The 17,000-nt window shown below is 42.1% G+C and overlaps 1 protein-coding gene across 2 annotated transcripts in view; it reads right to left on the bottom strand.

Moving 5' to 3' along the window:
* Positions 1 to 779: 779 nt before the first annotated feature.
* LOC110977596 (sphingomyelin synthase-related protein 1-like) overlaps positions 780 to 17,000 on the bottom strand; it is a 31,416-nt gene continuing 15,195 nt past the window's right edge. For both annotated transcript variants that reach the window (XM_087149124.1, XM_022231860.2), the window contains 3 exons: positions 9,941 to 10,058; positions 9,404 to 9,560; positions 780 to 8,399 (listed from right to left, as the gene is read on the bottom strand). In XM_087149124.1, the coding sequence (XP_087005250.1) occupies positions 8,053 to 8,399; positions 9,404 to 9,560; positions 9,941 to 10,058 (622 nt within the window). In that variant the 3' untranslated portion in view covers positions 780 to 8,052. The remainder of the gene's footprint in view (positions 8,400 to 9,403; positions 9,561 to 9,940; positions 10,059 to 17,000) is intronic.

The following is a 17,000-nucleotide window of genomic DNA, read 5'->3' as shown; positions in this document are numbered from 1 at the left end:
GTTTGCGAGGAGCTAATTAAAAAACTTAATGAATACTTCAATAATTATTTAATCTGGTAAACCTTAAAAAAATTCTTTGACAGATTTGTTTTGCTTCAAATGTTGGTCATTCAATTTGCATCCTATTTAACTATAAAATTAAAAATGGCTGGTGTTTAGTCTTTGTGTTATAGTTGTATCAATGACCTGCAATGTAACTTTGAAATGTAGTGGCTAAGATACATGTATTTTATTAGTAGACTTTCAACTATTAATACTAGCGATTCACAACAGTGCGCCTCCAAGAGTTTGCAGCGCGTTAGCCTATAACATCGCGCAAAATAATGTCTACCCTTTCTAAACGCGCATTGGGTCGACAGATTTCGCGCGTTGTGATTGGCCAACGCCCCAAATCTTGGAGGCGCGCATTGTGGCGACCTTATTAACTCAACAGTCCCCATATCTGATGTAGATAATCAGAAATGCGGATTCGGTTTCATTCAAAACGATGTTAGGTAAAATATCAAAAGCCTTTAATACTCGTAGTCCCGTCATCCTTGCTTTTATTTCATGGTGTTGTCTGTCAGGGTTTTAGTGTTAATATTTGATAAATAAATTTACTGATTACTTTCTTAGCTATGAAGTATTCTTTGTACAAGATAAAATTCGTCAGGGGCAAGCCCCCCCCCCCATAAGCCACTGATGACATCGTGATTATAGCAGACCTATTTTTAGAACTGTGATCCCTCGTACTCGCAGTAAGCACACAAAATAAAAATAATTAATCAGTTTTGTGCATATAATTTTTGGATTAGCTCTCTTTTATTCTTTTCCTGCATTTGTGCGACACTGTCATTTTATAACATCAGCCAACTTTGACATTCTGCACCGCGTGTTAAAAAGTATGAGCGGCAAAACAATGAATTCAACACTTAGAGTGGAATTTACGTAAGACAATGAGTACCATAGTATAAAGCGACTGTGAATTAAATTATGTTGGAAGAACGTGAGTATCAATATGAAAAAAATACAATTTTGTTTAAATAAAAACAAACGTAGCAGTCGAAGCAACATTCGTTGTGTTATAATGAAAACAAACGTAGCAGTTATTTTCAAAGACATGAAATGAATATACTTGAGAATTATGTACAGTGTACCTGCTGGTCATTGAAAACGAAAATGTTTTCTTCCCAAAAATTGGGAATAATGTTTACTCTGCAAGTGTCCAACTATAAATATACTCTTCGGTGTGTGTGAAACCCAATGGTAGGTCTATAATTACAAATATTACATAAATTGGCTAAAGGGGCCTACTTGGAAATGTGCTTATGGCTGCTTTAGTACATACACTTGTGTTTTTTAATAAATACCCCTTACAGCCAATTAAATAAGGGTTTACAGACGGCCCCTTTCTACCTCTGTCCCCTCTTTGGTTGGCTGCTGAATTAAGTAAGACTCATTGAAAGTTCGCCAACTGATTCCGACAGCTCTGAAGAGTCAGATGCCCGCAAAAAAAACGAACAGCCTTTTTAGAATCGCCAGGGCTTGCTAAAGAAAATCCTATCGTTATGAATAAAGAGTGATGTAGCGGATTAAATAGTATAAAAACCATGACAAAAATCTCTTTGAACTCGGCACACAGCCAGGTCTGCCTAGTGCTAAGGTGGGCATTCAACTTTTAACTACACGCTATCACCAGGAAAGGTGGGGTGAAAGCCATGAAATGCAATGAACAGTGCGTTGTCATGGTGATCAACTCAGTATACATGCAGCGCCTGATCGATCCACGGGTGAATGTCAAAGGGTACTCATGTACCACGCCGGGGGAGTTTCATGTATGGACGGCTCAATGTTCACAAATAGACGTGCCGTATTCGTTATGAAATTCATGCGAAATGAAGCACAGCCATGGTTATCTCTCATAACAGCTATTAAAGAAAACTGTCATTCACCCCCCCCCCGAAAAAAATCGAATCACGATGCTAAGTTCGCGATCGTCTTCCTTTGTCATGAGAAATATTCTCGCGGAAAAGAAGCTTAACATTGGTTTCAAAAGTTAGATTTTGCCACTGTACAGGACTTAATTCCCGTTCTTTGGTTCAGCGTTCGAAGAGCAACCATGTCAGCACGAACGAGCAGAACGTATCAGCCAACATGAGAAGAACAGAGCTAGAGTTCCCATACAATTTTCAAGCCTCACATTATCAATGTATGTGCTTCACAACCATATACATGTAATCCCGTCATAACTTTAGATCCCTTGGTTTGCTAAAGGCACAGGGCGCCATTTTAAATCATGTTCCCCGAATCTAACTAATGAAATCTGTCACATCGGTTGGTGCCAACCTATTTGTGGATTCAAACTTCACTTTTACTTCTTTTCTAAACGTGGCTCGAAATATTCGGATGTAACCATCCACTGATTATAAAAATGAATGAATTTGTAATGAACTTTTATTTCGTCGCTTTCAATTGTGCTCTCAAGTTCCCCAAATGAAAAGTTAACCTCGCTTTCAGCTCGTATAGTCAACTTGTATAAACTACATTCTCAAGTTGGATTTTCCATTTCTCATGCCGTGGAAACTGTCGGGAAATTCCCTCCGTTTCCCAACAACGACCCCTATTCAGTCTAATAAGAGGAACATGCAACATTAATAGCAACAACAATTCCGGCCTTTTTCTTTCAGGCGGCGTGTAACTCGACTTCAAATTTCGATTTGCAAGGGCTCTCCAATTCGCCAAACACTGTTTATAGCACTAGCACTGCGCGCGTTGAATCAGGCAACAGCGGGGTAGAATAAACGGCGAAGTTGAAAATATGAATTTTAGATATTCACACTCGTCACTAATCTGACATGATTTAATCAGGGGTCTGAATTCTTCCTGATTCTTTCAGAATACTGTGTTGCGTCTAACACCAGCTTTTTTTAAACCCAAACGAGGATTTCGCATGCCACTGTCTATTCCTACGACATCGGGATGGGGCGGCTTTATTGTGACCCGATCTGTAAACTGTGGACCTTGGCGTGGTTTTCGGTGATAAATGATCATTCTTGGCATTTATTTCTGGTGAGAAGGTCATTATTAAGACAGGGGCAAGCACTGCAACAGCTTTGCTGGCGTGGGTATCAACCTTCGAAAAGGTCGACATGGGAACAACCTGCTTGGTGCAAAAACTGCCAGAGGATTTTAAAACATATCCGAGTGACGTCAATATTAAGTGAAAAATCAACCTGCTACAGTGATGCATCCCCGGGGCGTCCACGGCCACTGTGTGGGGCATCTTAAAGGACACTACCAAATGGATCGTAAAACTTGAATTTGATAAAGAATGGAAAACAAAACTTTCCCCCATTTTGTCTCATAAGTGCAACGAGACATCAGTAGACGAACGCGTAAACTCACTTTCGAATGGCGGCCAATGCGACGCCGTTTCTACATAATAGCCATTTCAGAGACTTGCTTCACTAACAAACAGTATGAAAATATAGTGAAGGTGTGGTGATACTAGCCTGAGGCTGCATCCGAATCTCTTGTCTAGAGCTAGGTCTAGGTCTTCGCTCCACTGGCATTGCGTGGGGACGCGCAGACAATAGACCTAGCCGTAGCTCTGGAAGCCCATTTCGGACACGGCCTAAGTCGAGTTTGCTACTCACAACACAACAAATTGACCGATTATGCCCGCTAAATCACGTGACCTATAGTGGATATAAAATATCAACAAACATGGCGTCCTCCCATAGTGTTGTGTGTTTAAGTGTTGTTTACCAAAAAGAAAGCCGATTTTCGCCATAACACTCAGCACATCATTAGTCTGAGTACATGCACTTTCCCAGCCGTCAGCTTTATTGTTGGTAAACGACACCGAAAGGGGCCACCCATGTTTGCTGATGTTTGATGCCCACCTTTATGGGTCGAGTGACTTACTAAGCGTAATCGGTCTATTATCTTCACTTAGATTTATTCCAACAGCATCCCCACTAAAGGCGTTAATTTTGGCAATATGGCTCTGACGGACGTCACGTGTCACTATAAGCACACTGACGAAAGGTAGTTCTCATCCAACTTATCTGTGGGTTTTTGGCATTCTGTAGGTGGTAATAATTATACATGTAAAATGTTTCATTGCATACACGTTGCAAACAGCAACATCATTGAAATTCACCTATAATCAACTAGTATTTAACATGTTTTACATGCGGAAATGTACGACCTTTCAAACGAGCTGTTGCTCGAATCACCTGTGTCTGTTCCAATTTCAAGTTGAGCTGAAAAAAACAATGCCATGTTACTTGCAGCGTTGAGTGCCTGTAATTATTTCGTTCAAGGCTGTAGCCAATGAGATTGCAAGTTGAAAAGAGTTTTATGGGCGATCGTATGTCGGACCGAAAATGGCCTACTCAGAAAGTCAGTCATCAGCGGGTCGATGCGGCTTTTCTGTTCCAGTGACCTCGGGCGAGTAGGGGTGAGGTCATTTCAAAAAGGTAACGCAAGGCACTGCGTGCCACATCGGAGAATGCGACCAATCGGAGAAAAGATCCTACGTCTACAGTGGGCTCCCCGGACACCTCGTGTATTCAGAGCTGTGAATAGAGAGAGTTCCGCCAACTTCAGACTTTGGAACCAATATGCATACTATTGTGTGCATAATACAGCATTCAGCTGTTGTGTACTAAAGGGAAACCTTGAGACGCTTGGTGGCGGTCCCTTTTTGGATGATGTGGGCATGCACGCGCAATTCGGGGCATGCGTTTCAGTCATTATATAATGGAGATCAATTGTTTCAGTTCTGAGCACGCGCACAAAGGCAAAAAGGACCGGTTTGTCTGCCGCCACCATGCGTCTCAGAGTCTCCCTTTGTCCATGCGCACTGCCCCATAATCCACCATTTTGACACCAACAATTAAGGCACTTATTGCTACAACTCTCTCTATAAACAGCTCTGCCTGTGCCGTCTGTCTCCTCGAAATAAGAGACATTGCTTGGTGTCAGGTCTTCTGAACACGGTTTTGAATATAGCCAAACAAGCACTGACAAGCATATTGATATTTTGGTGACCTTTGAAACAACAACAAACTTTTTGTCCTTGGCTACAGGGGCGCATGCGCAGATCGAGTTGTACGTCACTCTCGCATAATGACACAGACTTTAAAGAACCACACTATGCGCAATTCACGTAGAAAGAAGTTCAAGTAGACCTGTTAGCTGCAGCAAATGTGAACATGTTGCGAATGTTTGCTAGCAGAGCCGTCATTAACTGGAACAAACACAGGTCGATCCAAATTAAGTCCAAGCCGCCCAAAGCTAATTGAACAACACCAAAAATAGTAGCACACGGCAAGTATAAAAGTGCAGTAGCAATGATATCGAGCAATATACACTGTAGAAAATATCAGCTTTTTAAACCTTGTAAAAGTTCTTCATTTATACAAATTAGACAGTCACGGCAACATAAGGCAATGCCTAGAGTTATTGAAATATGTTTTCAGCAATATTTTTCCTGCAACACTCTGGAACAAAATTCAAGAATTTAATTCTTTTACAAAGTGATGCAGCGTCCTCCCTGTTTGAGCTTTTCAAGCATGCTTTGGTCCCACGTTTTAGAATGCAAGGTAATCTTGTTTAATTCCGCTCTTTTCGATACGAAAACTTACATCAGATCGTCCCAAATTTTACACAGGGGCTCTGCAGAAATGAAACCACTGGGATTTTGCGAGCTGGTAGGTCTAACTTCAGTATCCGTTCCACTGTAAACCTCAACCGTTATGATGAGATCACAGGTATACCGCCGTGCAACTGCAAGCCAACGTCTACTGTGTGCGTACGCGCGACCTCTTTCAATCCCGCTCGCCTGTCAACACCAGCACGTCTGCAGCCGACGATTACTAAAAAACACTTTCTCACGACGTGCGGGGATGACGTAAATGGCAGACTTACTGCCCGAATTAAGGCCTCGTGTTGTACGGCCTATATCCAGCTGCCCTTGAAGGAATGCTTAAACAAGTAAGTTCTCTCGTGACATGCCAATATGCCAATAGCTACGCAAATGGTTTTAAGCAGATTAAAAGACGAGGATCAAGCAGTTCTCACCAATAAAAGCAATATCTTGCGCTTTTGGGGGGGTGGGCAAAGCACCCTTGCATTGTGATTAACGGTGTGCCGGCTTGTATTTGCTTTTCTCTGCATTCTGCCCGGCTGCTGAGCATTAGCCAACGATATTGAGTGCGCCAGTACGTTTCCCGGTACGGTATACAGAGCTTAAGAGGTAAACCGTGAAAGTGTGCATTTCGATGTCCATTCGAAATCCATTTTGCATCATAAGGAACAGCATGAAGGCCTGAGCGCACGACCAAACTGAGCGGCAATTGTGATGACGGGCAATGTATACCTTTGCCCGGTGTCCAGAATTCGTGTCTCCCTGTGTATCGCCGCAACCATCTCGCAGATTGAAATGTATTCATAGCTTCCCTAAGGGCTGAACCACGACCAAATTGGACCAGCTTGAAAATGCAAACAACCTGGAACAACTCCTCCTTGGCACATTTTTGATGTACACACAGACATGAGAATAAAAGAACAAAGAACACTACTGCATTCTACAAAATGACTAACTATTAAAAAAAAATTGTTTCGGTGGCAAAATATTTTCTTTTTCAATAAATCTAACGAAGTGGTTAGAGGAGGGGCATTAGAAAAATAGTATGGAGGTCTTCAACAATGAAAAAATCTCTCTGTATCTGTGACAATTTGTGAACATGATTGTTCTCGTTCAAAAAAAAAAGGAGCGACTCTACGAGCAGAAGCTTCGACTGCGCCTCGAACGATCGAATCATTAAGTAGGCCAAATGCCATCTAATACATGTTAGCATTCAAACTTCATCTAATGTATTTGAATCAACGCTCAGACACTGCAAATTTTTTTTGCAAGATTGGATGTTTCAAAGATGGATTTGCGCCGGGGAAGTGGAATTAATTTTGGATTTTTGCCCTGCCCGACGTGTATAGTCTAACAGTGTATACTCAGTGTCTGCCCCCGAAGGCTTGTGATAAACAAACCACAGGCGTACTCGGGTGGGACTCGAACCCACGACCTCCTGCTTACTAGTACAGATTGAGTGTGTTTCTGTGTGTATATATACAAGGAACGCTGTTCATTTAATTGCATTACGGTTCCAACCTCCTAGCAGCGCCAGTATTCCGCTGCTGTGTGCAGTATCATTAAAAAGTGAGGCCACACATACATTAACACTGTATACGATTACAGATTTTCTGAACTTCTTGAGGACAAGAGCCAAGCGGCATTTTTCTTTCCCATTTTAAGGAGCCTCGGTATAGGCAGGATACTTGACCAGCAAGTGCGTAAAATGGAACTGGAAATTTCTGTAGAGCGTCTGTATAGAGATGCTAGAGGTTGCGGTTAGACGTCATTTCTCCTCCGTTGTCGACTGCGCACGGCGGAAAATCCAGAACTATAAAAGGTACCTTCAAGACGAAACTAGAAAACAGCCAACTGTGAACTATCAAAGAAGCCAATGTACAAACTTTGTTTGCCATTGTTGCATAATATGAAAAAGCCTCCGCCATTTTACAGCCTTGTTTGAGCAGATCGTTACGAATTTACTACTATTATTAAGCATTTCGAAAAAGGTTTACGGCAAAATGTACTTTTTTTTATAAAAGCACCAAGCGCAGAGCTCCGAATTAACATGGGATCTACACAGAGGTCACCTCGTGAGGTCAAAGGTCACCACTTGTTAGAAAGTACCTCATGCATGTTAAATCTTCAAGGCTTTGTCCTGACAATTAAGTGTACATTAATTAAGCCATTTAAGCCTAGTAGACACCGCGCGCTAGCATATTGATCAGCTTGAAATGGAAAAAAATTATATTAAATTTCAGGCGTCATTTTCAATACTAATAGCCACGGGAATCTTCAAATTTACGACCGTCCATTCCGCCTCTCGAGGAAGGTAGAAGTTCGTGGGTGTTCTACAGCGTGGAATACTAACGTAGCTGGTGAACATTAAAGGCTTTGAGCCAGCTTTACGGATGACCTGTTTGTTGAGCGTGGAATCAGTCGACGAGACCGGACTTGCCGCGGGGCCAAAGTTTGGGCCCCGCCGGCCAGGAGAAGGAGGGACATCGGAACGGCCACTCGTACTCGTTGGGGACCACGCCGTCGATTTTGGCCTCCAGGTAGTGGAAGAAGGGCAGCCACACCCGGACCCTGTAGAGGTCGCGGTGGAGGTGGGCCCGGGTGTTGGCCAGCGTGTGATAGTAAAGGAATATGAGGCTGGTGACGATCATGCCAATCAAGACGTCCACCGTGTAGTGCTCGTGGGCAGCCACGATGAAGAAAAGCGAAGCGCCTGCTGTGACCCAGGCCAGAAAGTGGAACAAGCGGCATCTGCTCGGAGTGTCTGTAATGAAACCAAAAAAAAAAAGACATAAAGATAAACTCACGTGAAAATGTGGCTGTCTTAGGTCGAATGTGAAGCTGACTTAAGGATATTGCTGTACTTCTACAGTGTTCCCGCGTGTGATGACAAATATCCAGCACATTACAATCCCTCTCCGATTTTGATTATCCTTACCCAAGCCCCGCCGTAAAAGTAAACAAATGGTCAAGCAACGATGATACGTTTAATGCCATTAATCTTAATTTGAATTGTTTTCATCCGCTGTGAAGTGATCTTAACCTGAAACAACGATTATTAACGGAACGTTATCAAGACTGTATAGATAGCGTTTGTTTGCAAGTTCCCACTGAGACTTTCTTTAGTCAAAAACTATTTTTCAAAGGCCAAGTCTGATTGTTCAAGTATTTCGCAACTTGTATTTGATGTACGATCTTTTTATTTTGCAACTTGTATTTGCTGTACGTTTTTTTTCGGTGATGGCTAGCCTTCAGAACGCGGTATTGTCTTGTAAACACCCGCATTGAAAGCTTAATGAGAGTGAGGCATTTAGATCTGGTTCTTTCTGGCATGAGCAAGAAAGCGTTCCGCCTGAGTGGGTTCTTGGTATCACTCGCGCTGTATAATTGAGGCGCAGGAGGCTCATGCCCGCCAGAGTGCAAAATGTTGGCAAGGTGAGTGAGTGATCGTCAGTGGCCGAGTAGTGGACGCATCGACAGGTCCACGGCAACTCTCAAACTAAGCACAAGCTAACGACAGTCCTCGCTCGAACTTACTGCCTGCGCATGCTGCAATGCACATTACATGTATTTCGGACCGGGTACCAGCAAACGGTATTTCGCGGCGAAAAGAAAACGCCCACGAGATAGTTAGGTAGACTTAGATCGTGTCTGAAATAGGCTTGCATCATTGTGACTACGTCTACCTAGTCTAATGTTGGCTTGTCCCTGCGTAGTTGCTATGGACAAAGACCGCAACATAGACCACAAATTCGTACGTAGCCTTACACTCAGTGAAAAAGAGGCAAGCCGCCATTATGGAGACCGTGTGCCCACTGTACATGTAATCGCCGCACATTTCGTCCCTCTGACCCGTCACTGTCATTCCCAGCCCGATGGAGGGCGCCACAGCGCGTCCTAGTTTGCTCCACACGCTGTCAAACATCTGAAACAAAAATTCCGAAAGACAAATGAGACATCAACAATTATCCTAGGCCTAGTCCTACCTCCCATATCTCTTTTGTAATTTTTAAAAGTTATTTTGTGTGCATCCATGACTTGGATTGAAAACAATGACGTCACGAAAATCCTGCAGTGTCCAAAAAAGCATGTACATGTACAACTTTAAATGGTTCAAAGGCGTTTTTTGGGGGGGTTGTTTGTTTATTTGTTTGTTTGTTTTTCACTACGTTTAACTCAAAATGTGTCAAATAGTTTTCGTACACTGGGAAAGAGAATTCAGTTGCTGAAAAAGCGAGAGTAAGAAATGATCCATCACGACAACCTTTTAAAGACTGAGGTGTGATGCAGGCCCAGTTGCATTACCTTCTTGCCACAATGGACGTGGTATCCTGCCACGGATAGTGACGTCACGATCATCGTCACACATCGCATAGAATAAGCCAATCCGACAATAAAGAGGAACCTCCGCAAGATGATTAACCTGACCAATCAAAAAAGAGAAACCCAAGATACTGTTGGTTTCTTTTGAAAGAGCTAGTTTGGTCTTCAAACAGCGCATGCCCAAACTGAAGCGCGTCCGGGGTCATTCGGGAACAGCAAGCTCTGCGCGTGCGCGCCATGGTCTGTCCCGTCTGTGCAGCTATGCCAATTCACGTATGCGCTACGGTTCCTGAACGACCTTGCCTAGCCTTGATGACATACCGATCTGGCTCATTAAGTATTCATTTCCTGATTCGAACCAAATTGGCTCGCTTCAATTAAGTTCATTAGCCGCTAACAATATCAGGACATGAGCCGTTCAACAGACTGCTTACGTGGGGTAAATAATGCAAATACAGTCAAGATTTTCACCAAATTTTGTTTGGGTTTCCCCGCCAACATTTATTAAAGAGCGCCATCACCCGATCTCCATTCACACGACACATGCACATCTTGAATCATTCCGTCGAAAAATACGGATTAAGACCGAGAAAAGAAATGGGAATTTATCCCTCCAGGAAAAACGAGTGATGTGAAACAGAAATCCTCTCTCCACTACAAGGAAGTATCCGTTATGCACGGTTATGAGTTGGCGCAAATCGATCACAACACAAGTAGACAATGGGCTAGTTTTAAAGTAGAATCCCTGTCCGACCAAATGCTCATTCTTGAAATGATCAACTCGACCCTCGATTACAAGAGATTTCAATGATTAAGAATTATTAAGCCATTGTCATTATGTTACAAACTCAGCATTTGCGAGGCTTTGAACAATGACACCAACATGGGATACCTTGCTAATGAGACAGAGACAGACATAAGAAATACCTTGACAAGATTTTTCAGTCCAAGTGAAACAAAGCAACATTAATCGATATTTTCAGTGGCAACCGTGGAGGCCAATTCATCATCTGTCGCTGTAACACAATTAAAATCACAAGTTCACTTGAACTTAAGATGCCAACAATGTCCATAATCCATGACTGGCAATCGATACAGCAATCCTGACTGATCTCCGCAGCCGACCCGGAAACTGCCCTTGGCTTAGATACACTTCGAAGGGGCAAAAGGTTTTAATCGTGCATAATGAGGGGGTAAACCTATACCTGACAACGTTTAACCCACGACATGTTCCTTGTTATGCGTTTAAATACCAAGCGAATTTCCAAAAGCTGAACATCTGCTCTCGGAAGCGCGTTTTGTATTTAAATACATTCCCAAACACATTTCAATAAACATGTCGCGGTTAAGCTTGTTAAAAAGTGGGTAACAAAAAGTGTGTCAGCCCTACACGTTGATTTTACCGTGTGAGGCTCGCTGGTTCCCCCACATACTCGTGCGTAGTACAAGATGTAGCCACGTGCAACAAGAACTGGCCACTAGGGTTGATGCACTATACACATTAACTGCGGCGCATTATTTATAACCTGGCCGAGCAAGACCAAAGCAATGCGTGTCTAGACGCGAGCATAACTATGTGATGTACAGTTCATGTAGATATCCATGTACATGCCTTGTACATGATTCACTGGAATCTCCATGGTAATTCGCATCACACGTACACGACGGTCGCTTCGAAGTCTCCTGTCTTACGCGCTCGATGGCGACCTTTTGCATGAAAGCCAAAGAATGAACATGGAAGAATGACCCCTTCAATAAAAAAAGGACCTAGTGCTTGATTAAATATTCTTGACATACTTCCACTGTTTAGAAGACAGAAAAATAAGGCAAACAATTCCTACAAATGGCTTCCCTCCCATCCCGAAACTCTCTTCAACACGACCTGCCCTTCCTCCAAAAAAATATTTAACCGCCTCTCACCAACCCCTAAATCCATTTTAAAAGCAAAGCGGAAATGTTCTATACGTTATACGCTGTGCATATGCTACTTGTTGGCTTGAATGTCACCACGGTCCGGAAATCGCGTAAGGATTATGGTTGAACTTACGGTCTGCCCTAAAATGAACTCGCGTGTTGTTCTCAACATACCGCGCCGTTCGCATTATCATAAAGGGGTAGTCTTTCACTAACTGACGTGGGCATCTGTAAGCTGACTCGTGGTTAATATAGGTCCACCGTTCAGCACAATGCAAAAAACCTTGTCTGGGCCCTTTTTTCCGTTTGTCGCTTCGACAGTGTCGGGGGAAGACATAACAAATAAAAGTTAACCGACATTCTGGCTTGGAATACTTTTTCTTCGTGTATAATAAAGACGTCAGGTTCAAGATGCCTTACCCTCAAACTTTAAGATGTAAACATAATTTTTAATGTCCACAGATTAAATAATATCATGTAGACACGAATTCTAAACCACGACTCACACATTTGGGGAAGTGAAAATTATCTGTAAAACACACAAATGTCATTTTCCATTTGGTTGACTCGCTATCAGCAGAAAAAATATCGTGTCGGAACAAAGCCATACTGGTGCCCAGCACAAACAGGAGCGGGTGTACATGTACATGTCGGCCTACACTGAAAATTTGTCTGGGTTAAATTTTAACCCAAGCGAGGGAGAAAAACTGCAACTACCCAATAGTTTAGGTTGTTTCAACCCGACTTGGGTGATTGAAATAAATTTCCGGGTAGTTTTAACCAAACAGAGGTTAATATCCACTAATTTTCAGGGTGAAAACTGAAACAGAGGGTAAGTCTCAACCAAAAGTTGGGTTAACACAGCCCATATTTGGGTAGTTGCAGTTTTCACCCTTCCATGGGTTAAAATGGGTTAACCCAGGCAGTTTTTCACTGTACAAACCTGATGGGATATGGTTTCCAGACCTTGAGCACATATCACTTTGCGTTGCAGCCCTAGGGGTATGATTATACAGCCCGGCGAGTCTGAAACGGCGGCCAGCGCCATTATTATCAGATGCGCGCCATAAAAAAATGTTTCGCAATGATGACATATGAACCAGTGAGAGGCCAATGAACAGGGAGCCACTGTGAAAGTAACTATAGACCTTTTCCTGTGATGTCACGATCGTGCTGGAGCGCGATGTGTTGTGATCATTATGAGTTCACAGTGCTGGGATGGTAATCTACTTATTCAAGATGAACTAGTCAAGCATGCATTTATACGTGGTTAAAGCTGCCCGTAGGAATAAATGTGATCACCGTGGTCAAGGCGGTCCACACGTGGTGGTATTGTTTACATTTAGCGCAATCCAATGGTCTGTACCATTTGAACAACAATATAAAATACGGGCGATTCACAATAGTGCGCCTGCAAGACTTTGCAACGCGTTGATCAATCACAAAGCGCGAAATCTGTCGACCCTTTCCAAACACGCATTGGGTCGACAAATTTCGCGCACTGTGATTGGTCAGCGCGTTGCAATCTCTTGGAGGCGCACTACTGTGAAACGCCAGTATTAAAGGTACATTCGTTAATTAAAGGTACAGTCCGTCGTTCGTCATTAAGTTTCTTTTGGGCAACAAAATAACCTTATCTAAAGAAGTGTGCCTATAAGAGAAAACCTGATGTAGTTTAGTAAGACTGGATAGGACATCGTGCATTGTTTGTGCACAAACAATGCGGTGTTGTATATATGCTGTGCATTTCTGGTCAAAATTGATTACTGACATAACCTTTTTCTCATGGTATGGGCTAGACCCTCGGCCTCCCTCCCGGAAACATGCCAAAAATAAAAAGAAAATGATTCATTCATGTATTGAATAAATGTTATTGAAAACCGACATGTTTCACACGGAAGTGTGAGAACCTTTTCAGTGACCACAAAATGCGCGCAGCTAAAACTGCAACAGCCAAATTAAAAACTTACTGCCATTTTTACCGCATTCACTTATTAATCAAAACTGAGCTAACAACTTGACTTTCTGGCATACAAAAGTCAGTTTCCAGTGAGAACGGAGACGAATTTCGAAATCATTTCTTTCGTTGCGTTGACTTTGAATTTCCTTGTTTGCAACTTCATTCAACAAACGTCAGCTCTCCGTCTGGCTCAGTTGGTTACATCTCAGCCCCAAAGAAACATTCTGTCACTCATAGCAAATCGTCTGTCACGTGATTTGAGTTTAAAGCGTCTGCAAATCTGACAAACACAAATCGTGGCTTTCTGGGAGATTTTTCCGTTGAAATCCGGGGGTAATAAAGGACAAATTAATCATTCAGTTTTTGAAACCACTTTTGCTCATAAGTGATATTTCAGACGGTCATTTGTAAATTTAAACCTAACTACTAAGATTTGCACTTATTCATTGAGTAAATTCATTCAACTGTATTTATCCGGGAAGGAATTTGATTCATACTGATCTGAATTTTTCAGGAATAATACGAATAGAAAACACCCCACAGACAGTGCGACCATTCGAGCTCATTAATCTGCCATGGCGTCTGCCATATCTATCAAAATTCAAACATATACCCCTTGTTTTCGTTCTATCCCTCGAACATCTTTGTTAAAGTTTTTTCTGAGCTAAGACGTTTCATGGTGCAATTAACCTCCAAGATTAATTGATACGACATCGCAACTGTTGTAAAATACGCATGCGTAAAACCCGCAAACCCTCACCGCCAGCTGCACGTTTTCTGAATCCTCACCATGCGTAGGCGTGTCTTCTCCAGTCTTTAAAATGGAGATCAACGCATTGATCTCACAAATTTAAGGTCTATCAACGCTTGCGCGCGCTTCTAATGGCAATTTTGAACGTCTCGGGCATTGGTGGAAGTGACCTCCTCCCATATTCTTAAAAATGACAGCTTGCTAGAGATAATAATTTCATAGAGAGAGTAGGCCTAGTCTTATAACCAGCATGCTTTTCCACAACAATTTGGTCAGTTGTTTTTATTGGATAAACTTTCATGTCGAGATGGCGGTTCACGGAATCAGTTGGCCATGATTTAAGACCAGAAATAGATGGCAACTTGGCGGTAACGTGTTATTTCAGCTCTATCGGATGGTAATGCCTCCTGCGATGGAGCAATTATACCTTGATAGGCCTATTATTACTACGCACCGTTTATTGGATCAGGCCGAAAACGACAGCCATAATCAGCCTCACAAACACCGTCCGTCAAGTTGAAATAGGGATGACGAATTTCCACTTCAAGGGTGCGTTCGCGCGGTTACTCCTGTTAACACGAGGAGGACGCATGCGCATTACACTCGGGTACAGGAGTATCCCCTTCCCCTCCCCCCCCCCCCCGAGATACTCTCGCTGGCCCTGAGGTTGTGCTCCAGCCGGTTGAGCGCTCAGGGGTATACTCGTGTTAACGCCAGTAGCTCGCTCGAACGCACCCCAAATGACATCATGATGCTTGAAGCCATAAGGAAGACCCCCAATACAGGCTGCCTTCGAATGGAACACGCGGTACATGCTACGGCAATATTAAATGAAAACAAAAAGTCAAGCATAAAGTTTACATTTTTACAGGTCTGTCGGTTGACAGTTCATCGATGGACCCTTGATAGAAAATGGCATGGCTAGATGGAGCACAGAATCTATGCATCGTTGACAAATTTTAATCTGGAAAATTGCTGAGTGAATAGATTATAGGCGACGCCAAACAACAAACGGCGAAGAAAAAACAGAAACGATTTTCCTGTATGTGCAGCTGGTAAACACAAACCAACAAATACAAACAACAAATGGTTACACCGTCAACATGCAACCAAACTACAGAGGAAACAAGTTTCTCTAACGAAAAAGTATTATTCCCCTCCCCGGAAATGACCTTTTTGTTCACCTTTCGTTGAAAACATTTCAGCTAAGGATAGAATGTTACGCACCCCAAACTTTAGTAGGCCTATATGATTTCCGGAGAATGTACACTTGTTTAAGAATTCTGTTTTCATTTCTGCGATTGACGTGATTAAGTCGCCGTGCTTGGTTGGGTCGTGGAGCTATTCAACCTTTTTAAACATGTAGCTCGTTGGTTAGGTCAAAGTGCAATTGCAAGGCAGAAGAATTTACGAGTAAAAAAAAAACGCCCCTGCAGCTTTTTCGGGTAAGAAAATCCGACGTTAACTTGCTGAAGGAACACACATAATATTGTTTATGATAAGGAGAAACGTTGATTCACGTGGGCTCGGCGCTTTCATCTCAAACCAAGTTCCTCCCCTACTATTATTGTCTATCTCGTACAAAAGAACAAAAGGGCTTTTCTTATGCTTTGAGAGCCGCGAGATGAATTCTATCATTCGTCCAGCGTTGGCTAGCTATGACATTTGCATGTACATAAAAACCTTCATTCCTGTCCCAAGCCGTCGAGGAACTCCTCGTCTGGGTGCACAACTATTTTTCATTCACAAACACAGTATTGTACATGCTTTACACGAAGTTACACGCAGACACAAACTATCTTACGGTCCAAATGGATTGATAGATACGGAAATATGCTACATGTAAGTTAGTAAAGGACATGACTGTACGGAGCTGTGAACCTTTTACACCACCAACGAGCAAGTTAATTTCTCGAGTGACTGATTTGAAAACTACAGTTCACTGTCTCTTTAAATGATGATTATGTTCACAACCTTGGAAGTACATGTACATGCTTCCTCTTTGAAATCCTTCAGTCCCCAAAAGAATTTTTTTCGTTTGGAAAATACATGTATTTGAGATATCATCTCATTCATCTGGGAAGTTATTATTTATTCATTTTTATCACACTTAAGTTTCTAAACAATAAATTAATCTGTAAAAATTGTACATGAATTGTGATAGTTGAAGTTGTTTTTAAAAATTGTTTAAATAACATAGAAAGAGTTAAAACTGAGGTTTAACCGAAAGTAAAGTGGCTAAATGTGAATTTTAAAATAAAAACACAAAGAAAAATGATAAATAATAAAAAATATACCTAACAATTGGAATATAAATCTAAATTAAAATGAAAAAAAGATTAAATTAAACTAAAATCGAAGGGATACGTAAAAATGAAACTAAAATGAAAAAAGAATTTAAAAATGAAGGAGAAACA

Source organism: Acanthaster planci, linkage group LG19 (genome assembly GCF_054643075.1).
Source record: "Acanthaster planci isolate LZ-2023a linkage group LG19, COTS_SCS, whole genome shotgun sequence".
Classification (NCBI taxonomy): Eukaryota; Metazoa; Echinodermata; class Asteroidea; order Valvatida; family Acanthasteridae; genus Acanthaster; species Acanthaster planci.
This window is presented reverse-complemented; position numbering and strand designations above follow the sequence as displayed.